Source organism: Gymnoscopelus braueri, assembly GCF_963280865.1.
Source record: "Gymnoscopelus braueri genome assembly, chromosome: 13".
Taxonomy (NCBI): domain Eukaryota; kingdom Metazoa; phylum Chordata; class Actinopteri; order Myctophiformes; family Myctophidae; genus Gymnoscopelus; species Gymnoscopelus braueri.
The window spans coordinates 49,470,517-49,496,293 of NC_137615.1; the positions used below are offsets into that span (position 1 = coordinate 49,470,517).

The 25,777-nt window shown below is 42.6% G+C and overlaps 1 protein-coding gene across 4 annotated transcripts in view; it reads left to right on the forward strand.

Moving 5' to 3' along the window:
* The first annotated feature begins 1,761 nt into the window (after window positions 1-1,761).
* The window catches only part of LOC308099312 (uncharacterized protein), a 127,740-nt gene continuing 103,724 nt past the window's right edge, over window positions 1,762-25,777 (forward strand). For 3 of the 4 annotated variants that reach the window (XM_080448032.1, XM_080448034.1, XM_080448035.1), the window contains exons 1-5: window positions 1,762-1,796; window positions 3,497-3,592; window positions 18,485-18,535; window positions 19,891-19,931; window positions 24,449-24,610. In XM_080448032.1, coding sequence (XP_080304158.1) covers window positions 19,916-19,931; window positions 24,449-24,610 — 178 coding nt within the window. In that variant the 5' untranslated portion in view covers window positions 1,762-1,796; window positions 3,497-3,592; window positions 18,485-18,535; window positions 19,891-19,915. The remainder of the gene's footprint in view (window positions 1,797-3,496; window positions 3,593-18,484; window positions 18,536-19,890; window positions 19,932-24,448; window positions 24,611-25,777) is intronic. The other variant, XM_080448033.1, reaches the window with a different exon arrangement.

Here is a 25,777-nt window from a genome sequence, read left to right on the forward strand (position 1 = left end):
TGAGAACTCTAGTTGGGCCTGTCTTTTCTCCCTTGGTGGGCTCTCTGCTGTGATGCCAGCCTTCAGGCACAGCTCCTCTGCTCGCTCCCTAATATTCTTCCATGCATCCTCTGTGCGTTTTCGGAGATGACACTGATTACAGACTGGGCCAGGTCTCCTGCTGATGCTAGATCAAGATCGGGTGACTGTAATTGATCGGACATGAATTTTGTCAGTCTGAATAGATCTTCAAAGAGAGTCAGGTGCAAGACAAACTTTTCATCTACGATAGCAGATAGAGCCCTTGCCTCTGCATTCCTGCGCGGGTTTGGCTGGCTGATAATGTCTTGCAGGGTAGCTTGGATGGATGGCAGAGTTTTCTTGATGGCACACAGTGCAGAATACTGGACTCATCAACTCATCAAACCAGTGTCTATTGAAGCTCCTCTGCTTATTTCCAAACATCTCAGATCGGTATGATCTCAGAATTTGACGTCTTGGCCCTTAATTTGGTTGTTGGCTGACATCCAGGGTATCAACACTGGCAGCCGCCGTGTTATTGTTTATATCATCGTCGGCATAGCAGCAGCACCACCGAGCTCCCCCTCCTCCTCCTCCTCCTCGATAATATCTATTACTGTATATCTCCGTCTTCTTCCGACTGAGTCTGAGACTCGTCCTCCGCCTCCATTACAGGATTTTCATTGATATCAACATTCAGTTGTTGATCCTTCTCCACGACGCGAGGCCGCCTGACCACATATTTATAATTTTTTGCAGTTTTGTTTCTCTGTCTCTGACTGACTGTGCACTAACAAACCGCCCGCCACTATCAGCTGTTGTGCAATGATGCAATCAACTTCAAAGCCATAAGTTCAAAGCGTGTCAGGTGGTGCGCTCGGGTACCGTAAATAATGTAATATAGGTCACTCGACAATACATTATTTACCATACCCATACGTTCACTAATCAATGTATTTGCTTCTTAATACTAGATAAGCTATTAATAATATGACCACCAAATAATATCACAGATTTTAACAAAAATAATTTGTATTGGCTGACAGTGAAAAAAATGCATTTTGGTTGAGCATTTCTTGGGGGTACTACGGGGGTGCTATGGGCTTTTTTGGAGGTCCTATAGCACCCCCAGGCACCCCCCTTTCGCCACCCCTGGTGGCAAGGAGAGGATTGTACAGTAAGTTCATGACATGACATATTCAAACAGCCATAGATATAAAGACATCTGTACCTATGGCCCGGTTTAGCAAGGCCATAGACACACAACACAACACATACTATAAGGACACAAACTCACAGGGACAAATCATTTGTGGCAAGGAGTGGAAAGTACAGCGGTTGGCAGAAGAGCTCAGAGATCCCCTGCGAGGTCTAAACCAGGGACGGATTAACCCCCGCACAGGGATTAATCCGTCCCTGTTTAGTTTTTTTGCCCAATTGTTTTTTGGGGGGTGAGCGAGAATCACTGCTGTAAATACAGAGGAGGGGTCCACACATTTGATATTTGATTAACCTATACATTTCATTTTAGTAAATCTCTCTCTCTCTCTCTCTCTCTCTCTCTCTCTCTCTCTCTCTCTCTCTCTCTCTCTCTCTCTCTCTCTCGCTGTCTGCTGATGCTGTTGAATATGTCTAATTGAAACTTGGTTTCAGGTTGAACCACACTGGCGTCACCAATGTTTTTTTTTGTTTGTTTTTTGTTTAAGGGAGTGCCAAGTGCTGGGAACATCCTCAGATGAACTCAGACACAGACGATAAAGGGGACGAAGTAACGCTTGTCTCCGCTGCAGATTAAGGTACATTTTGTCTTTGACTCAATCTACATGTATGATTTTTTTCTTTATGAGTAGTTAATATGGTACAGTAATGGAATGGAAAGCAGCTATTGTTGTAGCCAGAATGCTGAGTTACTTGAAGTATGCGTCTGCTGTAAGACCCAGGTGAACGCTGACTCCGCACTCCATGGGTGTCGTCCTCGATTCTAGTAGAAGGATGCTTAAACCTAACCATAACCCTAACCTCACAAAAACTATGCCTAAACATAACCTCACACTATCGGACTATTGAGATGTCAGAATATTGGGCAGTCTCCCAAGCTATCACGCTATCACGCTTGTATTTTGTGCTGGATCAAGTGTTGTCATCAGTAATTTAAAAGTCCCTTAAATAATGTTTGCTTCATTGATTGATGTGATCACACTTTTTTCATAATTTATCTTGCCATTATTATTCATATCGCACTGTTGACCTGTTTGTATCATCGCATTAGCAGCTTATACTGAAAGAAGAATACATATTAAAGTATGGAGCATAACAATAACTGTGCCGTTGCATGCCACACTTGTCACACTAATGTGTGGTTGTCACAAAATCTCAAGGCACATCTAGACTTGTCTCATGGAATACCAGTTTACCTCGGCATACAGTTTGGGAACAAATACATTATATTAATCCTGTAATGCTCTAATCCCTAGTTTCGGTTGTCATTTCATGAGTCAAAGTCAAATGAATCAGTATAGTGCCTGAAGGTCTGTATGGGTTTGGCTTAACTTTTGCTTTTGAAATCTAAAGAATATCTCAAGTAATAAAAGGTGAGATCATATCTTAGGCTTGGTTGCATTCATTATAGGTCACTGTTTCTTACAGTTTAATGACAGTGGTGGACAGTAACAAATTATAATTGTTTGTACTTAACCAGATTTTTTGCATTTTTGGATACTTATGACTTTACTAAAAGTACAAAAGTATTGCTATCAAAATGTAAAATAGTACCAAAAGTAGAAAGTATTCATTATGCAGAATGTCCCATTTCACAAGTTTTCAAATGTATAAAAATATATTTTGAAAATAGCAGATCTACAAGCTCACAAAGTGTCTTATTGCAACGCATTGTGAACTTACTATAAAGTAACTGTAAAACAAAAGTTTTCAAATAATTATAGTGGAGTAAAAGTATAATATTTGCCTCTGAGATGTAGTGGAGTAGAAGTAAAAGTATTTAAATGTGAACAAGTAATCCTGTAGCTGCCCTTAGACCTGTTCGCAATTTGGTGTTGGAGAATTTCTCTTCTGGCGGAGACCTGTGCTCTATAGTTCCCCTCTATAGTTCCCCTTTCTATAGTTCCCCTCTTTTTTTTGGTCCTCACTGATAATTACTGTATCTGAATTGACATTTTGATATGATACTGAAAAACACGTGTTCAAACAGCCACCGATAAAGACATCTGTAACTATGGCCCGGTTTAACAAGGCCTAGACACATGACACAACACATACCGTAAGGACACCAACCCACAGGTTGGGACACATCATTTGTGGCAAGGTGTGGAAAGTACAGCGGTTGGCAGAGTGTGACTAAGAGCTCAGAGATCCCCTGCGGGGTCTAAACACTCACCCAGAGGAAAAACCCTGGGAGTTTCACCCTGGGTGAGTTTCACCCTGGGTGAAACTCCCACTGGCGTCACCAATGTTTTTTTTTTTCTTGTTTTTTTTTAAGGGAGTGCCAAGTGCTGGGGAACATCCTCAGATGAACTCAGACACAGACGATAAAGGGACGAAGTAACGCTTTCTCTTGTCTCCTCTGCAGATTAAGGTACATTTTGTCTTTGACTCAATCTACGTGTATGATTTTTATTTTTTATGAGTAGTTCATATGGTACAGTAACGGTACGGAAAGCAGCTATTGTTGTAGCCAGAATACTGAGTTATTTGAAGCATGCGTCTGCTGTTAGACCCTGGTGAACACTGACTCCGCATTCTATGGGTGTCGTCCTCAATTCTAGTAGACCTAACCATAACCCTAACCTCACAAAAACTATGCCTAAACATAACCTCACACTATCGGACTATTGAGATGTCAGAATATTGGGCAGTCTCCCAAGCTATCACGCTATCACACTTGTATTTTATGCTGGATCAAGTGTTGTCATCAGTAATTTAAAAGTCCCTTAAATCAGTGTTGCGTTATTGATTGATGTGATCACACTTTTTTCATAATTTATCTTGCCATTATTATTCATATTGCACTGTTGACCTGTTTGTATCATTGCATTAGCAGCTTATACTGAAAGAAGAATACATATTAAAGTATGGAGTTTGATTGATTGATGTAGTTTATTTAGAAAGACATGAGAATAGTACATGACAGTACATAACAGTACATGGAAGTACAAATTCACAATACAAGGTCTACTAAACTGGAAACCCTCATTAAGCATTACGCTTGTTTAAGATGAGAACCCCATGCACACAAATCATGATGAAATATAAGAGGCAGGCAGATATACACACTACTATACAGAATGTCATACAATCAGCTTTCAGGTTACTGGTATGACGAGAGAAGAAAACAAATATATATATCGATGGCCAAAATGCAAAACCTCCTATGTGCAAATTTCATGATTTTCGGATTTCACTGTGGATGAGGACTATAGGCTATGCTGCACATGCTCAGTCTGTCTGCAAGATAGTCCCGCCCCTCATTTTGTCAGAAAAAGTCATTTGACTAAAACCTCCTATCTTGTTCAGTGCCAATTAGTGCTAAAATATTGAAGCGCAAAACCTCTTATCTGCACCAGAACTAGTTGAGCAGCAGACAGAGCTGAAACTTGGGAATTCTATGTTATGTAGACCGTCTAAATGTCTTTCAGTTTGTAGTCATCTATTATTTTCAAAATAAAAAAAGTGTCTTCCCCCTTACTAGTTAAGTATTTGTTAGTAACTCTGTCAAGTTAATTGCATTGCCTTGTTGATTGCTAATGATTAGTGTCAGGTGGTGACACTTTTATCACACCCAGAGTGTGAGTTGATAAAAAATATGTAATGGTAATACTTGATACAGTACTGTAGAATGTCTTGATCTCAAAATGAGCATTAAAAAAGCATTATTTAACACAAATAATGTTTGTTTGTAAGCCTAACTATTTCTAGGTAAAAACCTCCTATGTGCATCTATGTAGATAGGAGGTCATTTTTAGGTATAGATAGGAGGTTTTGGCATTGAACATTTTGAACTTGTGGTTAGAGGTTGTCATTGCTGCTTAGATGTGAACGTCCATGTCGTGATTTTTTTATTAAATGCAGATCAAAATCACACGTGAACACCGTGGCAGCCAACAACCCTGTGAGAATATTGTGTTGTGTCGGTTGGGGGTATGAGGGTATGGGTGTGGGATGGGGTTTGGAGTTATGGTAGGTGTGGGGTGGCGGTTGGGGGGTTATGGGGTGGGGGTGCATGAGGGCTTGGGTGGATGGAGTTTGGGGGTTGTGGTGTACTGGTTGGGGGCATGGGGACCGGGGGTTCTGGGAGTGGGGGTAATGGGTTGGGTGGGATTTGGGGGTATGAGGGTATGGGGTGGGATGGGGTTTTGAGTTATGGGGGTTTGTGGTTAGAGGTTGTCATTGCTGCTTAGATGTGAACGTCCATGTCGTGATTTTTTATTAAATGCAGATCAAAATCACACGTCAAGCCAACAACCCTGTGAGAATATTGTGTTGTGTCGGTTGGGGGTATGAGGGTATGGGTGTGGGATGGGGTATGGAGTTATGGGGTGTGGGAGGTGTGGGGTGGCGGTTGGGGGGGTATGGGGTGCATGAGGGTTTGGGTGGGTGGAGTTTGGGGGTTGTGGTGTGCTGGTTGGGGGCATGGGGACCGGGGGTTCTGGGAGTGGGGGTAATGGGTTAGGTGGGATTTGGGGGTATGAGGGTATGGGGTGGGATGGGGTTTTGAGTTATGGGGGTTGTGAGGTGTGGGCTGGCAGTTGGGGGGTATGGGGTTTGTGAGAGTGGGGGAGTATTGCAGGTGGTGGAGTTGGGGGGTAGAGGGTATGGGGGGGATTATGTTGAGGGGGGCATAGGCCAGTTAGGCCGGATCATACAGGATAGGGTCTTTGTGATGCGAAAGTGTGTTCTAGCCAACACCAACTCAGGACTCCTGAAGAGGGATGGGGTTTTAAGTAAGGGAGGTGGAGAGGTGTGGGCTGGCAGTTGGGGGGGGGTTGTGGGAGTGGGGGAGTATTGCAGTAGGTGGAGTTGGTGGGTATAGGGTATGGGGGGGTTATGTTGAGGGGGGCATAGGCCAGTTAGGCCGGATCACACAGGATAGGGTCTTTGCGATGCGAGAGTGTGGTCTAGCCAACACCAACTCGGGACCCCTGAAGTGGGATGGGGTTTTGAGTTATGGAGGTGGAGAGGTGTGGGCTGACATTTGGGGGGGGGGGGGGTTGTGGGAGTGGGGGAGTATTGCAGGTGGTGGAGTTGGGGGTAGAGGGTATGGGGGGGATTATGTTGAGGGGGGCATGGGTCAGTTAGGCCGGATCATATAGAATAGGGTCTTTGCGATGCGATGTGTGAGTGTGGTCTAGCCAACACCAACTTGGGACTCCTGAATCGCTGCCCTCCACACTCTCCTATCTAGCATCAGGGTCTTGAGCTCTACAGTATTGTTGGCTAAGCTGTTACGCCGAAGTGCATCTACGTAGGTGGTGCACTTCTTGTCTCTCCTGGCTTTGCCCTGGGTTGGCTCTCATAGTGTTAGTTTGCTTGCCACTAGTTATGGGTCCACATCAGAAAATGTGGTCCTCTACAGGAACCTACCATGGGTCACAGACAAAGTCAGAGAGAGAAGGATGAGGCAGGGCACTGCGTCAGGGACCCATAACTAGTGGCAAGCAAACTAACACTATGAGAGCCAACCCAGGGCAAAGCCAGGAGAGACAAGAAGTGCACCACCTACTGTACGTAGATGCACTTCGGCGTAACAGCTTAGCCAACAATACTGTAGAGCTCAAGACCCTGATGCTAGATAGGAGAGTGTGGAGGGCAGCGATTCAGGAGTCCATGTGACTCCTAGTGCCATTCATAGCATTCTTGTGTAGACTCCATCCAAGGCCCTTTCCTGTTGTGCTGTGACGGTCCATGTCTCAGCCCCATACAGCAGTACTGACTCCACTGTAGCTATACGAACAGCCGCCTCTTGAGGTCTTCTCCCATGTCTGATTTCCACACTCTCCTCATCCCATGCAAGGCATTCCAGTCAAGTGCCCCCCGGACCTTCAGGTCCTGTTCCATTGAAGCTGTCCAGGCCCAGGTTATTAGAAGTCCGGGATGCCTCGAGTAGCTTATCTCCATCATCTGAACCATCTTCTCAGGAACTCCATAGGCCCGGAGAATGAGATTCCCCCGGTGGATGGTGCCAAAAGCCTTTTGGAAGTCATGAAGGTGATCACCACTGAAAGATTCCGCTCCTTACTCCTTCCAGTATCCTCCTCAGCACCAGTATCTGCCCGAGTTTCTCATTACAGGGTCTAAGATGACAGTTGAGGATCTTCCTTTTAGCCGTCTTGGCAACTTGTGAGCTCAGGCTAATGCCTTGGTGAGTTCGCCTGACTTTTGGTACTGGATCGATGATCATTTTGCTCCACAGCTTCGGCAGCTTGCTAGACGTGTGTGCTTGATAAAATCCAACACCACCTCGTCTATGGGCACATACATCAGAACCTCTGCTGTCACTCCATCTTCCCCACAGCTCTTGCCTCACTTGATAGTAGCCTTGGCCCTCTCGTACTCATCCATGGTGAACCGTCTGGTTTGGGAACGTCATGGAAGACAGGAGCATCGGATCATCCTCTTCTTCGGTTGAAGGAGGATTTCCTAGGGGTGTTTTGAAGTGCTGGTACCATGTTTCAACTCGTTCCTCTGCGCTTTCTCCCCAGATCTTGGAAGTCTGAGACGAGCTTCTGCCAGAAATGTCATTGATGAGCTTCCAGCTCTTGCCATGTTTCTGGTTAACATGCACCTCTTTAATGTCCCTGATCTTTTGGGTCAGCTCCCGTTGTTCCAGTTGCATACACTTGATATAGCTCCTCCTTCCTCCGCTTATATTCCTCCCTCAGACCCTCTCCTTTTTGGTCAGCGACAAAGTCCCTGTGTGCTACTCTCATCTCCTCCCTGGCTGTGGTGATTCTAGGGTCAAGGCATCCGTCTTTCCTCCTTGCTTAAAGGCTCTTTAAGACATTCAATGATCTTACATACTATTCCACTATCCACACCGGACACAAGGTTGGTGATCCAGTTGTATGAGTTAGGGGAGTTGGAGGGAATGAGGGTTTGGGTGGGTGGGGTTTGGGGGGTGTGTTGTGCTGGTTGGGGGGAATGGGGGTTGTGGGAGTGGGGGGGTATTTCAGGTGGTGGAGTTGAGGGTATAGGGGGGATTATGTCGAGGGGTGTCTGGGCCAGTTGTTTTGTAGTCCACCTAATTGTTGTTGTTTTTGGAAAAAAGCGTATACAGTCTACTAACCATTTCATCCATTGAAAATGCGCTAGCGTATACCCACGACCACGCGCATCTCGTGCAGGGAATGATTATTGTATACCTCAGAAAACAAACCTAGACCACACCACTGATGCAACTGTTTGCAGCTGTAAATGTATGTATTTACAGCCTGTACTATTTATCATTATTTAGTTATGCAATCATTTAACATCACAGTGCAAAAGCTCCTATCTGCAGAATTATCCAGGAAAAGTGGGGAAAAACCTCCTATCTGCATTTGCAATATGAGATCAGTGTAATTAACATAAAATATTGTAATATAATCCAGAAATCCAGAAACGGTGAATAATGTGATGGGTATCATAAAAAAATAGCATTGTGCAAAAAAGATACAACATTTTGTAGTTTTCTTTTTCATTTTCCCAACAATGTTAATTTTTCAGATAGGAGGTTTTGCGTTTTGGCCATCGATATATACAAAAGAGGAAAATGAAGGAGGGGGGGGGGGGGGTAGGGAGGGGTAGGTTAAGACTTAGACAGGGGCCATTTTCGAATTGCAGCATCCTGAAGGTGTATCTTTAGGGCAGTTTTGAAAGTGAGTAGGGTTTTACACTCCTTTACTCCTTTTGGTAGGGCATTCCACATTTTTGATGAATAGCATGAGAACGAGTTCATACCCTTAGTTGAGCCAAATCTGGGTTGAACATGATCAGTGGAGCTGCCTCTGGTGTTATGATCATGGACTTCATTAACATTTTTGAAGTATTTTGACAAATACAGGGGGATCCCAATGTTGTGGTGTATCTTGAAGACCAGGCCCATAGCAAGTTGCTGTACTCTGTCCTCAACCCTAAGCCATCCAATCCTAGCAAAATGAGCAGGGGTTAGATGGGTTCTGTGATTGAGGCCAAGAAGTAGCCTTGTTTTGGGATGTTTGGAGCCTTGTTTTTAAGGCCTTGGAGGTGTTGTGATACCATGAAGTGCATGCATAATCATAATGACCTTGAATGAGGGGCCCCTGCAAGAATCTTCAGAGTATTCTTACTGACTAGGCGATCAATCCTCCACAAATAGCGTGTTGTTCGGTTGACATTTTTGATCACTTTTTCGGCGTTTTTGTTACCAGAGAGGTTTGCCTCCAGGATGGAGCCCAGGTAGGTAATTTCATCCTTTCTTTTGATGACATCATCACCCACTTTGATCGTGAAACTCTCTGCCTTGCTAAGGTTAGGACTGGACCCAAAGAGGATGGATTCAGTTTTACCCAGGTGTAATGAAAGTTTGTTGTCAGAGAGCCAGATGCAGATCTTGTTGAGTTCGGAGCTGAGAGTTTTCTCAACCTGCAGCCTGTCCCTGTCCGAGACTAGCAGGGCCGAGTCATCTGCGAACAGGAACAGCTTGCAGTCGCAGGCCGATGACATGTCATTCACATATATCAGGAACAGTAAAGGTCCTAGTATACTTCCTTGTGGGACACCACAAGTCACAGGGAGGGGGGGGGACTGGGTGCCGTTTACTTCCACCACTTGCTCCCTCCCTTCCAGGTAGGATCTCATCCAGTTCACTGACGTATCATCAAAACCTATTGCTTTGAGCTTATTGATCATAATTGGGTGATTGACGGTGTCAAATGCCTTCTGGAGGTCCAGCATGACCATGCCGCAATATTTGCCCTTGTCGACATCTTGTTTGATAGAGTCGTTCAAATAGAGAAGGCATGTGTCAGTGGAGTGGTTTGTTCTGAAACCAGATTGGAATTTGTAAATTAGATTTTTTTCGGCAAGATACTTATCGACCTGTTCATAGACTATTTTTTCCATGACTTTCGAGATGGAGCTAAGAATAGAAATAGGGCGGTAGTTGCCAGGGTCTAATTTGTTTCCTTTTTTGTACAGAGGGGTCACCCTTGCTTTTTTGAAATCGTTAGGGACCCGTCCCTGTATGATGGAGAGGTTTATTATGTGGGTAATGATTGGAGCAATGGAGGCGGCCGAGTCTTTTAGAAATTTGGCGGGGATATTGTCGAGGCCTGTGGCTTTGTGTTGATGAAGAGCACTCAATTTTTTAAACACCTCTTCTGTTTTCACAGGGGAGAGTTTAAAATCATCTTTCCGTACACCCTGTTTTTTGTAAAATGAGTCAACATGCTCTTCACCATAGCACCCAGAGTGAGGGGGAAGTTTTTCAACCAAATCTGAGGTTATGGTCGTGAAGAATATGTTGAGGATTTTACTCACTTCATGTTTGGATGTGATGAGAGTGTCATTCACCTTGAGGCTTATGTTTGTAAACCTGGTTTTCAATTTCTTGCTGCAGCCTAGTAGGTTGTTGAATAGCTTCCAAAGCTCTCGTGGTTTGCTTTTATTTTCCTCAATTTTGTCATCAAGGAAGCTTTTTTCTGCTAATTCGAGCATGCGATTAACCTTGTTTCTTAGCTTGTTTCTTTCTTTTACAAGTTTAGCTACGTGGGATTCGAGACCTTTGTTAAAACACCTGGCGAGTTTGATCCTACCTTTATGAAGCTCAGAACACTTTTTGTTTCTGACCTTCATGGCAGTAAGGATGTCCGAATTCATCCATGGTACCGGGCGGGATTTGACCCTGATGGTTTTCATGGGAGCCACACTGTCCAAAATTTGAATGAATTTGGTTTTGAAACCAAGCCAAGATTCGTCTACCTGTGTGCTGTTTAGTACGTCGGACCAGTCCAGTTCCTCTAGCCTGCGATCTAAGTCCTCACTCTTATAGTTTTTGAGGTCTCTGATCGTGACTGATTTGTGGTAACCGTTCTTAGGTTTACGTTTCTTTCTGGTGCAGAAGATCATGTTATGATCAGATATGCCACAGGTAGAAACACCACTATTGAGGATTTTGTCCTTGTCCGTTGCTAGAATGAGATCTATGGTAGTTTGAGTGGAAACACACAGCCTTGTGGGCTGGGTGATTAGCTGGTGGAGTGAGTGCCGATGACAAAACCCCTTGAATGACTTATACACTGACGCTTCCTTACGGAGCATGTCTGTGTTAAAGTCACCAAGAAGTATCGTCTCCGCACACTCCACCTTAGCTAAACACTCCTCAAGTCTTTCATAGAAATCAGTCTGGTTAGGAGGTCTGTATATGGTACCGACTAGCACAGGCTTGGCATTTTTAAAAATGATCTCGACCCACACAGCTTCAATGGCTGCATCCTTCAGGTCTTCGCGAAGGATGCACTCATTGTCAATATGTACATACATGCATACACCACCTCCGTTTCTCCCATTAATGCTCCTATCATTTCTGAAAAGTTTGTAGTTTTCAATTTCAATCTCAGAGTCCTCTATCGTATGATCAAGTTTAGTTTCAGAGAAAGTTAAAATGTCAACCTTACCATCATAAAACATCTGCCTGATTTGTGTTAGCTTGTTTCCGAAAAGGGAATTCACATTGAGGTGAATCATGTGCAAGCCAACACCAAACGATTTGATCATTTGATCAATGGAGAGGTGTTTGTCCACTGATATATCAAGTTGAGGAGCAGTATCGGGGGGGGAGGGGGGTGTTGTGGTGTTAGCGTCCATCAAAGCATCTGTTCCGTCGTAGGCAACTAGCTGTGGGGGTTGTGGGGGGAGGGGTGGGGGTGGGGGTTGGGGGGGACCCTGCACGGTCTCTGCTCGGACGCTGGCCGTGGAAGGAACCGTAGGTTGAAAACGGTGTTTCAGGGCCTCTGCTCCGGTAGAAACAGCTAGGTGACTCCTTGGTTCCGCGTCCTCAGCTACGCTGCGTCTCCCGGTTGATCGCCGTGGCACGTCGGTGCAAGCGTCCTCGTCGACGGCTGCGGTGGAATCAACGTGGGTGTTTCGGTTGATCATCGGGGTTGATTCGCCTAGTTGAGTTGGCGGGGAGCCATCGGTGTTGTCGACATAGCTAGCGCTGGTAGCAACGTTAGCTCCAGTGATCCGGAAGTCCTTTGTTGCAGTTTGGCTTTGTTGTTCTCCGTTGCTGATGGCAACGTTAGCCTCAGCTGCTAGCCTGTTAGCTTCAACCGTAATCCGAGCGGATTGCCTTGTGGTTACTGGGCCAGGGTTTGTGGCAACGTCTCCGGAAAGTAGTAGTATTATGCAGAAACAAGTCTTGCGATTAAATCTACCATTCAGGGGTTTGTTTCTTCGCTTCGGGTTGGCAGTGAGGATCGTGTGGATCGCTGCTGTGCCGTAGCCAGGATGTTTCTTCTCGGATCCAGTGACTAGGTAGAAGTCACTGTGTGATTCCACCGTTTCTTTCTCGTACAATTCCTTATCCTTCTGGTGTACAGTCCATGCGGAGTTGAGGTAGGAATCCATAATCCACAGGATGAGAATAAGGAAGATGACGGGGGGACGCAGTTGGGTTCTCCTCAGAAAGGCTAGTCTTTTTGTTTTGTTTTTCCTGGAGAGCTCGCGGGAGCTCGCGAGAGCGCGTTTTTCTATGCGACTGTTCATGTCGGCTGCCGGAAGCAAGTGTCCTTTACTGTGCCGTTGCATGCCACACTTGTCACACTAAAATATGTGGTTGTCACAAAATCTCAAGGCACATCTGGACTTGTCTCATGGAATACCAGTTTACCTCGGCATACCGTTTGGGAACAAATACATTATATTAATCCTGTAATGCTCTAATCTCTAGTTTTGGTTGTCATTTTACGAGTAAAAGTCAAATGAATCAGTATAGTGCCTGAAGGTCTGTATGGGTTTGGCTTAAATTTTGCTTTTGAAATCTAAAGAATATCTCAAGTAATAAAGGTGAGATCATAGCTTAGGGTTGGTTGCATTCATTATAGGTCACTGTTTCTTACAGTTTATGACAGTGGTGGAGAGTAACAAATTATAATTGTTTGTACTTTACTTAATTTTTAGCATTTTTGGATACTTGGCTTTCACAACATTACAAAGCTAAATATTGTACTTTTGTCTTCACTACGTTTCTAGGAAGGGGAAAAGTGCATTTTGAATTCACAACTTAATCCCTATTTCAACTATAGTGGCCTACAGTAGTTGCCTAGAAAAACTGAAATTCCGTGCATATGTACGGCGAGTCCCACAGTGGGCGTAACTAGTTGGAAAAACCCGGAAGCAGGGCAGTCCCCACAACAACAATTACGATTATGTGCCTATCGGTACATAACTCAAACGGTGCTGAGTAGGCACAAGGGAACGTCGCAACGTTCGGGACGGCAACTCGTTCGCTTTAGCTCACTCGGTGGTCCCTTACATGGCGACAGTTCCCTTGAGACTGCGCGCCTCCGAAATGGTTTATTCACCGTACATATGCACGGAATTTCTGGTTTTCTAGCCAACTATGCACAGAATGACGTGCACTGGGTCCGTGCAATGTATACTAAATTGTCTGGAGATCGGGTTGATTAGCCATATGATGTATAATACGCACCCACTCACCTTTGCAGCTAAGTGGCCCTTTTGAGGTTGAAGCACTGTCTGTACTAATGAGACTCAATTAATATTATCCAAAATAATTAGGATTTAATGTGTTGGTCATTAAGTGGCTTAGTGCAGCACATTGGAATTGGCCCTATGACACATTAGGAGTCCATTAGTATACATTTAGGGCTAGGCCACTGTGTTTTTGGTACAATGATTATTTTTGCATGTCCGTGGCAAAAATGAAATATTAATGAAAATGTCACGATCTGCTGACCCCTACTCCCACCTCATATGCAGCTGCAAACAACTTGATTTGAGACAGGCAGCAAGCATTTTAAGTTCACACCCCAATCAATAAATTGTTGCTTTAAGTTTTACACTTCATGCTTTGTGCAGATTAGCTACAACACTTAACTGAGATGTGTTCATTTCATGAGCTTTTGTTAGCTTAGTTTGTACAGAGTCAGGTTAATTGTTTCCCCCTATTTCCAATCTATGTGATCATTAAGTAAACTGTCTCCTGGGCTGTAGCTGCAGAATAATTTCTCCCTGGTCTGCTACTGCTGAAGCATGCATGTTACTGCATGCTGTTTCTCACAGCAAATGTTTTCAGGTACATACTTTAGTACATTTTGATCTTCACCTGCCTTATCTGTTTTATTTAGTACTGAAGAATGCAAATGGGAATGATGGCCAATATAGGCTACATAGAGAAATGTTAATTATTTAAATGTTTACATGGTAATGAGAATGTATTGCTTATTTTACTGCAATTTGCACTGATGAAAGTCCCACATGAACTGAAGCTGTCAAATGAAATTAGTTACTTCGACCTCATTAAAGACGGGGTGCCCCCCCCCCCCCAAAAAAACATAATCATCAGGTATTATGGTTCTACTAGGAGGAAGATTTCTTTTCAAAAAAGTCCACAGAAAGTGTTAAAATTACGTTTTTATGTGGACACGCCTCCAGTTCATTAAGTATACCTGGTTCTCACCTTAGCACCTCCTCCACCACCTTAGCACCACCCACCTGTCCTAGTCCCTCCTCCTCCTCCTCATGCCCACACCTGTTGTGTTATGATAATGAGGTGGAGGGTATCATTTTACTGTGTCATTAAAATGCTGTTTTTCTATTGGCACGTTTGACCCTCAAGGTTTCAGCCTCAAGGAAGAAACTCAAAATAGTCAGAGAAGACATAAAACACCACCAGGGGGCTTAATGAAGTTCTATCAACCTCATAGACACATGAAAAACAGAAAAAGTGCAAAACCATGGCACCACCTCTTTAACATCTTAAAGTGTTAGGCTGTTTGTGGTATGATGCAGGGATAACAGGATAGCTGGGCATTAGGGACATCTGGGCACCTCGATGTAAAAATGACTATTTTGTCCAACATGTTAAAACAATAAATATTTGGAACATGTTTTAAAGTAAAGTGTACATGATTAGAACATGCTTAAACATTCGGCAATTAAGGTCTAATAGTTCTACAATTGTTACAAATTGCTACAACATACTACATTTCTGGTGTGAAATGGCACGAGGGACATCCACAAAAAGACCACCCCAAAACTCGCTGTGCGCATATGTGCCCTTTTGTGGACATTTTGAGTAGGCCTACCTGCCCCATTCTTTGCTCTCTGCATGGCCCTGGTGTGTGTGCGTGTGTGTGTGTGTGTGTGTGTGTGTGTGTGTGTGTGTGTGTGTGTGTGTGTGTGTGTGTGTGTGTGTGTGTGTGTGTGTGTGTGTGTGTGTGTGTGTGTGTGTGTGTGTGTGTGTGTGTGCGTCATTACGATCGCAAGCTTGCTTACAAGAAGGCGCTGCTCACCGATGGAGTATACTGTCAGCCGACGCTGCCTGGCGGCCCTTCCCTCGAGCAGCTATACCGGGAAGTTCTACAGTTAGTTAAGTAGTTAAAGATGAAGTCAGTTCATTCCTCATGATGACAACTGATTCAGCTGCATAAGGCTGCTGCTGCTCACATATGTTTGGGGGTCATTTTAACAGTTAATCAGGCTTTTGAGAGCACCCCGGCCCGGACCGTTTTTTTTAAGTTGCTTGATTCAGTATTTATATATTTGATATTAATTTAATCAGATATACCCCACTTCCTGTACAAACCCATTGTAACGTCTAACTGCAATTTGGACATGCTAGATTCATCGAAAACACTCATCCTTGGTTCTGGTGACTCAATACATTTTTTCATTTATGTTTTTATATATTTGTTGGAAAAAATATACAATACAATAAATGAAAAAAGTAATCGAAAAACATGTCCCCCTCACGAATTAGGAGGGCAGTATGAGTCAACAGAACCAAGGAAGGGTGTTTTCGATGAATCTATACTGTTGAACTGACCAGTGGTGGTAAAAAGTACTCACATTAAGTAAAAGTATCAACACTACACTCTAGAAATACTCTGTTACAAATGTCATATTTTGAGACAGTAGACTGTGTGTTACTGGGCCCGCTGGTTGTAATAAAGTGGAGAATACGTCCGGACAAGTCTGATCATTCATTTGGTTTATTCAGCAACAAGTACAACAGCATGAGACCCAGGGAGCCCCTCCCGCAGCCTCACGGCGTGGGGAGTGGGACAGTAGCCTCCTGAGTTACATTACAGTTCACCTTATAAACACTGTCGCTCACATTAGAAAAAAACAGGTCAGTGAGAACCAATTGAAGATCAAGCCCTTAAGTCCTTTGAACATTGGCCAACCTGATTAGCAACTGCATGTCAGGAAGGAGGGGAGCGGAGGCAATAGCCTAGACCTGTTGTCTCCCACGTAAAACAATGATGATGTAAATTGCCATTCACACCTAGCAGTCGGCTTCCTTTTGAACAACAGGTCAAGATTAACATCATGTGCCAATGCAATGTCTCTATGCAAATGTGGACTGTGAAGTCATCCTAACATATATGGTTTATATGTTCAATAAATATAAGCAGCTTGGGGTCTGTAATATACGATACAAGTAAAAGTCCGGTATTCAAAATGTACTTGAGTAAAAGTACAAAAGTATTGCTATCAAAATGTAAAATAGTACCAAAAGTATAAAGTACTCATTATGCAGAATGTCCCATTTCACAAGTTTTCAAATGTATACAAATATATTTTGAAAATAGCAGATCTACAAGCTCACAAAGTGTCTTATTGCAACGCATTGTGAACTTACTATAAAATAACTGTAAAACTAAAGTTTTCAAATAATTATAGTGGAGTAAAAGTATAATGTTTGCCTCTGATATGTAGTGGAGTAGAAGTAAAAGTATTTAAATGTGAACAAGTAATCTTGTAGCTGCCCTTAGACCTGTTCGCAATTTGGTGTTGGAGAATTTCTCTTCTGGCGGACACCTGTGCTCTATAGTTCCCCTCTATAGTTCTATAGTTCCCCTCTTTTTTTTGGTCCTCACTGATAATTACTGTATCTGAATTGACATTTTGATATGATACTGAAAAACACGTGTTCAAACAGCCACCGATAAAGACATCTGTAACTATGGACCGGTTTAACAAGGCCTAGACACACGACACAACACATACTGTACCGTAAGTTCACCAACCCACAGGTTGGGACAAATCATTTGTGGCAAGGTGTGGAAAGTACAGCGGTTGGCAGAGTGTGACTAAGAGCTCAGAGATCCCCTGCGGTCTAAACACACACCCTGAGGCAAAACGTGTGCTCTCTCTCTCTCTCTCTCTCTCTCTCTCTCTCTCTCTCTCTCTCTCTCTCTCTCTCTCTCTCTCTCGCTCTCGCTCTCTCAATTCAAGTCAACTCAATCCAAATCAAAGGACTTTTATTGTCACGAGAAAACATGTATATTGCCAAAGCAAGAGTTACACAACAATAATAGCAGAGCTGTGTCACATTACAACTTAGAAAAAACTTAAAACTTGCTTTCAATGCCATTCGAATGTTCATTTGTGGTCAAGATTGTTACACATGTATGTTGTATACATGTAGGCAAGGGTAGCTTAGCAGAAGCTTTTGAAGCAAATAGCAGCTGTTTTTCAATGTTTTGCCGTTACTTGGTATTACCCATTTGGTAACACTTTACTTAAAGGTCGCATCTACTGTATAATGCATTATTTATGCATTATTTATTATATCAACCTATGGTCTCGTATTCAATGTATATTGTGCATTATATGGTATTCTCTGGGTGAAACTCCCAGAGTGGCGTGGTCTGGTAATCCTGTTTCCGGGCCTAAGTGCCCAGGTTACACATAACAACTTATAACAAGGGTTATAAAGTATTAATAATAAGTGCTGGTCAAAATGAATTATAAACTCAGTGGAACAGCACATTATCCCTACCAGGTACCACTTTACTTAAAGGTCTATAATGCATTATAATCACATTTATAATGCATCATAATGCATTACAATGCACTTATAATGCTTCATAACACTCGTTATAAATGTTTATAAGTATGCATAACAACTTCTAACTAAGACACTGTATGACTGACTAACTAAGTTAAGGTAGCTATGACCAGCACTTATACTATGTTATTAACGTTGTAATAAGTTGTCATACATACTTTTAAACATTTGTAACAAGTGTTATAATGCCTTATAAGTGCATTATAATGCATTATAAATGTGATTATAATGCATTATAGACGCGACCTTCAAGTAAAGTGTTACCAAACAGGGTTCAAAATGGCTTTATTATGTACAGTAGTTCTATGTCTCTCTCTCTCTCTCTCTCTCTCTCTCTCTCTCTCTCTCTCTCTCTCTCTCTCTCTCTCTCTCTCTCTCTCTCTCTCTCTCTCTCTCTCTCTCTGAACTCAGACACAGACGATAAAGGGGACGAAGTAACGCTTGTCTCCGCTGCAGATTAAGGTACATTTTGTCTTTGACTCAATCTACATGTATGATTTTTTTTATGAGTAGTTAATATGGTACAGTAATGGAATGGAAAGCAGCTATTGTTGTAGCCAGAATACTGAGTTATTTGAAGCATGTGTCTGCTGTTAGACCCAGGTGAACACTGACATGGGTGTCGTCCTCGATTCTAGTAGAAGGATGCTTAAACCTAACCATAACCCTAACCTGACAAAAACTATGCCTAAACATAACATAAAGGAAGATCCTGACTTCGCTCCAAATAAAGATGATAGTACTTTCAAGACTTGGAATCAAAAGGGATTGAGGATATTTGGGCAATTTTTAGATAATAAAGGAATTATAAGATTCGAGTCACTTAAAAGAGACTATGATCTACCACACTCTCATTTTTTTTTAGATATTTGCAAGTTAGAAGCTACATCGAGAAAAGCACCAGACAGAAGAAAAATATTACAGATTTTCATCCCATGACACAGTTCTTGGTTAAAAATTATAAGTGTGTGAGGGTCAAGCATCAAATCTCGGCTTTATATAATATCTTGGAAAGGCAGAACAAACCAGAAGAATTGAGAGAAAAAATAAGATGGCAAGAAGAACTAGATTTAACCTTGTCTGAAATTGAATGGGGAAATATAAGCATATCTTTACACAAGACAACAGCATCTCAGTTCTGGCGAGAATATGCATGGAAATGCCAAATGAGATATTTTCTTACACCAGTGCAATTAGCAAAATTTAAAAAATCAGCAACACCAAAATGTTGGAGAGACTGTGGAGAAAACCATGCCAACTATAGCCATATCTTCTGGTTTTGTCCTGCCTTGAAAAAGTACTGGGACAATATTGGTACGGAAATAACACAAGTCTTTAAAATTAAGGTAAATATTAGTCGTGAATATATCCTGTTGGGTAAAATACCAAAGGGGATAGACAGAACTGAAGACAGGTACCTTATTAAAATATTAAGATTAACGGCCCTCAAACTTATAACCAAAAACTGGCTTCAGAAACTAAGCCCTAGTGTACAGAAATGGAGGGAACTAATGGAACAAATAAAAGTAATGGAGCAGTTAACATATAAAATCAGAGGAAATCTAGTAAGAGTAGTACTCTGTGGGCTAAATGGGAGCGCTACATGGAAAGTGTGGGTGTGGACGGGGGGGGTGACCATAATGCAAGCTACGAGGACTTAGCACCTCAGCCTAACTAAAAGCATATAGAATACCACTGGAAATATTTAAGGAAGAGTCAACAACCAATGGGGGGAGCACTTTTAACACAGTACTGGTTTTTTATCAGGCACTTGATGAAGGACTGACCTAATTAATGATCGTTTTGCTCTGTTTTAGTTGGAGAAAAAGAGTGGTAAAGAATATGAACTTGAACACAGGTTAGTCTCCATGTGCCTCTGTACCTTGTTTCTGTTTTTGTTCCAGTTTTTTTGTCGTGCTTGTTTTTCTTGTTCTAGTTTCTTTTTTCCCTGTTAATGATGTCTACTTTGTGTCAAGTTGGTGCCTTAGCTGTTCTAGTTCTTTCTGTTTTGTTTTGCCCTGCTTTGTCCCATTGTTGTATTTTGTGTTGTCTTTGTAGTCACATGACTACTCACTGTGGTGCCCATATGAAAAAAAATAAAGTATAAAAAATATATTAATAAAAATAAAAATAAACATAACCTCACACTATCGGACTATTGAGATGTCAGAATATTGGGCAGTCTCCCAAGCTATCACGCTATCATGCTTGTATTTTGTGCTGGATCAAGTGTTGTCATCAGTAATTTAAAAGTCCCTTAAATAATTTTTGCTTTATTGATTGATGTGATCACAGTTTTTTCATAATTTATCTTGCCATTATTATTCATATTGCACTGTTGACCTGTTTGTATCATCACATTAGCAGCCTATACTGAAAGAAGGATACATAAAAGTATGGAGCATAACATTAACTGTGCCGTTGCATGCCACACAAAATCTCAAGGCACATCTAGACTTGTCTCATGGAATACCAGTTTACCTCGGCATACAGTTTGGGAACAAATACATTATATTAATCCTGTAATGCTCTAATCCCTAGTTTCGGTTGTCATTTCAATGACTCAGTATAGTGCCTGAAGGTCTGTATGGGTTTGGCTTAACTTTAGCTTTTGAAATCTAAAGAATATCTCAAGTAATAAAAGGTGAGATCATATCTTAGGGTTGGTTGCATTCATCGTAGGTCACTGTTTCTTACAGTTTACGACAGTGGTGGAGAGTAACAAATTATAATTGTTTGTACTTTACCTGATTTTTAGCATTTTTGGATACTTTCACTTTCACAACATTACAAAGCTAAATATTGTACTTTTGTCTTCACTACATTTCTTGGAAGGGGAAAAGTGCATTATGAATTAACAACTTAAACCCTATTTCAACTAGTGACCTATATCCATTTTCACTATTATTTATATTTTTTGAAACATTCTGTTAAATATTTGTTTCGTTTGTTTTTGTTTTTAGAAAATGTGAACATTTTAATAAAGCAATGCATTGAAAGCGAAGCATGAAAGAATGAAGGCAGCTATTAGTAAACATTACTTCTAGCTGTTTGTCTTGTCTTGCATCCCCACCTGATGCAATCATGTACGGTACGGGTACCAACACAACAAATCTCCTGCAACATATTAATGAGCAAGTCATCCCGGCACTTTACGAGTCACCAAAATCACTCAAACAAATTATTTAAAAAAAACATCGTGAATATTTAGGATAGATTATAAATGGTGCATTTATATAGCGCTTTTATCCAAACCATGCAAGGCACCAACCTGCTCATCAGGAGCAATTAGGGGTTCAGTGTCTTGCTCAAGGACACTTCGACACTAACTCTAGAGCCAGATTCCAAACCCGAAAATCTCGGCCACTCGCTCACTCCCACTCGGTCACTCCGACTCCAAACCGGATGTGCTAAATTCCAATTACTCAGTTGCTTCTTGGAGGAGGCGAGTGGAGTCGAGTGGAGGAGCCGAGGAGGCTCTCTACTTCTGCATTTAGCGAGTGTACATCAAGTGTAGGCTCGACCACTCTCAACAGCTCCTCCGCGGCAGACTTCCGCATCACGTGTACACGTTTTTTTTGTTTTTTCCCTTCTCCCGTGACGTATACATGGTCCTCCTCCACATGTGGCCACACAAACAATGCTTGAAACCCGAAACCATGCCCCGAAAACACCGGCTGCCCCCCCCCCCTTCGCCCCCGCCGATCACTTGCGCATCTCACACACACACACACACACACACACACACACACACAGTGTAAATTGACTGAAAAGACGCAACAATACGATATAAAGTATAATACAATGATATACATTGTAATATATTGTGCACACTTATTCTGTCTCAAAAGCTGATAGTTCATTTCTCTCCTTGCATGTCTCAATGCAGTGCATGGACTACTATAAATTACTGTGACAAAGATTATGTTTAAAATAATGTATTGTATTTATATATAGACTGAATATAGGAGAGGACACTTTACGCTTTAACTATAGCCGTACACATTCAATTCTGAACCGATTCTTAAAATTAAAAATTCTCTATTTGCTGTGAAGGGTCTTCTTTCATGTCTATCAGTCATGATTTATTTCGCTATCAAACAATATCAAGCAAAATCACAAAATCGTCTGAGTTTTTTTCTTTTTTCTTCGTCCCAGAAGTGGGAGGGATATCACCCAAACTCTCAACCCCGAACATTTGAAGGATTTTATGAAACCCCCCCCCCAGACAGCCCCCCAAAAGAGGACATGTCCGGGGAAAAGAGGACGTATGGCCACCCTGCATGAATTATGTAATTCAGAGTCAGACATACTCTGTAATATACGGTGGCTGTTATAAGCAGCAGTGCCGTGCGGGACTGCTGCGGGGGGTGGGGGGTCTGGGGACTGTAAGAGCAAAAAGAGGGACGGGTCAGGATTTAATTCATAAATGTTTAATCATCCTGGCGCTTCGTTCACTATTTCAGGAATAAATGGCTTTGCACAAAATGTTAACTATAAAGATAACAATGTGGCCATCCACATTGATGAATTGTTTATTCTTATATTCTATACCTGCATATTATTCTATGCATGTATATTTTCATCCACGGCTCTGGTCCAGCTGTTTGAGACGTCATAAGTGATCGCGGAATTTTCTGTCGCTTTGAAATGACGGACCCAGTGCAGTCCGATCCTTTGACGGCAACCACTCGACCACTCGTCCTCACAAATAATCCTCGGCTCCTCGCAGGGGCGGGGCTTAGGCGCGAGTGGAGGAAGCGAGGAGAGTGAGCGAGTGACCGAGCTTTGGGGAATGGAATCTGGCTTAGGGGAGCGCCCCAGCCCGGGATCGAACTGGGAACCTTGCGGTTTTCCAGTTCACTCTACCCGGCCACTCTACCCCTGAGCCACTGCCGCCCATAGTGGCTATGTACACATTATAACCAAAATACAACATGTGCCATGGATATGGACACCTCTTGCCATGGACACATGTGTCTGTGTACGGACATGTTGATGACCCCTGGGCGTAGCCCATTTATGTTTGTTATCTGTTTTAGCACCACCATGAGGTTTATTAAAACATTTGAGATAAAAGTTCCTCCTTATTATTATTAGGGCCCGAGCACTGCACAGTAGTGCGAAGCCCTATTGAAACTGCAATGATTAATATTATTCTTTGCATAAATGAATCGTGTTTTTGAGGGGCAATATGTAAAAGTTACGCAACATTGCACACACATTACCAGTGGCGAAAAATTACGTATAAAAAAAATAAAATAAAGGGGCATGGTCTAATGGCTCAATAGCGCCCCCCTAATCGTTTACGGTTTCTTTTCGGGACTGGAAGTTCAAAGATGGCGGATTTTAATTTGACAAAAAAGTGGCTTCAAAGCGGTCTGTAGAAACCAATACAGTTACAGTCTAGTCTATGATCCTGATTAAGATCATCCAATTACCATGAAACTTTGCACGCACATCCCACGGTCCTCATGGTGGCGCTATAACAGGCTGATTCGCGTTTTTACCTATAACTGGACCGATCATCAGCACGGAACTTTGCACAAACACTCCTTAGAGGCCAAGGAAAAACCTTTTATAGTGCCACCAGGAGGCCAATTTTTGCAAATCGTATTTTTTTATATTACTCCTACAATTTATTTCCAAACATCACGCAAATCGGTACACATTATCTCTATAGTCATGTGATCAAGATGGATCTGTCCGGTTTTTCACATTCCATTCTGATTGGCATCTACAGTTTGCAGGAGTGGCTCGTTTTTAGCAAAATGCCTCAAATCATGAACGCAGCGTTTGATTGGTGTGACATTTTGCTCTCACATCCCCACTAGGCCAAGGAGGAAATGTTAAAAATTGGCCTCATGGTGGCGCTATAACAGGACGATTCATGTTTTGGCCTTTAACTCTTGAACCGTAGGTCATACAATCAAAATTGTTTACCCTTGGATTTCTTGGATTATATTCATGTTGCGTTTTTGTTGCATAACACCGTTTTTGTTGCTACTCCTACCAATTTTGTCCAAACCTTACCCAAATTGGTACACATTATCCCTGAAGTCATGTTATCAAGGTGTATCTGAAAGCCAATCATAGTCAAACCAAATGGAAAACCTGACAACATTTTCAGGAGGGGCACGTTTGCACATAATGCCACAAGCATTGCTGGACCCATCAGTGAGAAAATTTGAACACACACTCCCAGTAAGTAGCCCACGGAAGAACCCCATTCAAAAGTATTCAGATTGTCCTGGTATAGCGCCACCATGAGGTCAATTTTAGCTACCTGGCCTGGTGGAGACCTGCTCAGAGGAGCACTTTTTCTAGTTTTATACTAAATTCATACTGATACATTTCTCTTGTTTTGTATGCTAGATTCTGGCATGCTGCACCCTGGTGTGTTTTGTCACTGCTGTGAGGGAAACATTTCCGGGACCAGGTATAAGTGTACAGTGTGTCCTGACTATGACTTGTGCTCTGGCTGTCAGTCCACTGGGCTTCATGAGGAACACCGTCTGAGGTCCATCCCCATTCCAGGTCAGAATATAATCATTGCTGTTGACAGAAACCTCATATCTCCATGTCAATTGGCCTCATGGTGGCGCTATAACAGGACGATTCATGTTTTGGCCTATAACTCTTGAACCGTAGGTAATACAATCAACACTCTTTACCCTTGGATTTCTTGGATTATATTCATGTTGCGTTTTCATTGCATAACACCGTTTTTGTTGCTACTCCTACCAATTGTGTCCAAACCTTACCCAAATCGGTACACATTATCCCTGAAGTCATGTTATCAAGATGTATCTGAAAGCCAATCATAGTCAAACAAATGGAAAACCTGACAACATTTTCAGGAGGGGCACGTTTGCACATAATGCCACAAGCATTGCTGGACCCATCAGTGAGAACATTTGAACACACACTCCCAGTAGCCCACGGAAGAACCCCATTCAAAAGTACACAACACTGTCTGAGGTCCATCCCCATTCCAGGTCAGAATATAATCATTGCTGTTGGCAGAAACCTCATATCTCCATATGTCAATTCTTATGTTTCCCCCCACCCCTCCCGAAAATTAATGTCCTACTTCGCCAGACTAGTGTCACACAAAGGTAGCACAAATAGCCAACGTGCAAGCAATAGAGAGTCCTACTAGTTGGGTCACTTGTTCGGCAGGCAGGGGAATTTGATGAGATAGAATGAACCTTGCATTCATTGGTGTTACGTTGGTCCGCCCCCTCTTCTGATCATTGTCCATCATTGGAGTTACTTAACCCCACACCCTATTCTGATTGGTCGATATTTCATAGTTTTTTCATAGATCTTTTGCCATAATCTTTTAACTGTGTTCCTATTGGCGCAACTTTGTTAAAAATCCTTGTCCTTCATTATAATTACTTTGCTCTGCTCCTTGTTCTGGTTGGTCGATATTTGCCCCCAACGTGGACAGAGCTTCGACGGCCCGGTCATCGCTGCTTGCAGCTTTAATTAGGGCCCGAGCACTGCACAGTAGTGCGAAGCCCTATTGAAACTGCAATGATTATTGTGGGATCGCTAAAGCGATCACACTACTGTTATTGCCAATAATTCCCACCCTTTTTTGGACCGTAACTAGTCCTTCATACTTTTAGCTACAAACTCCGTTCCAACTCTTCAACGTTCGGCCTACTCAGGACATGTCGGCTACCATTTGAATTT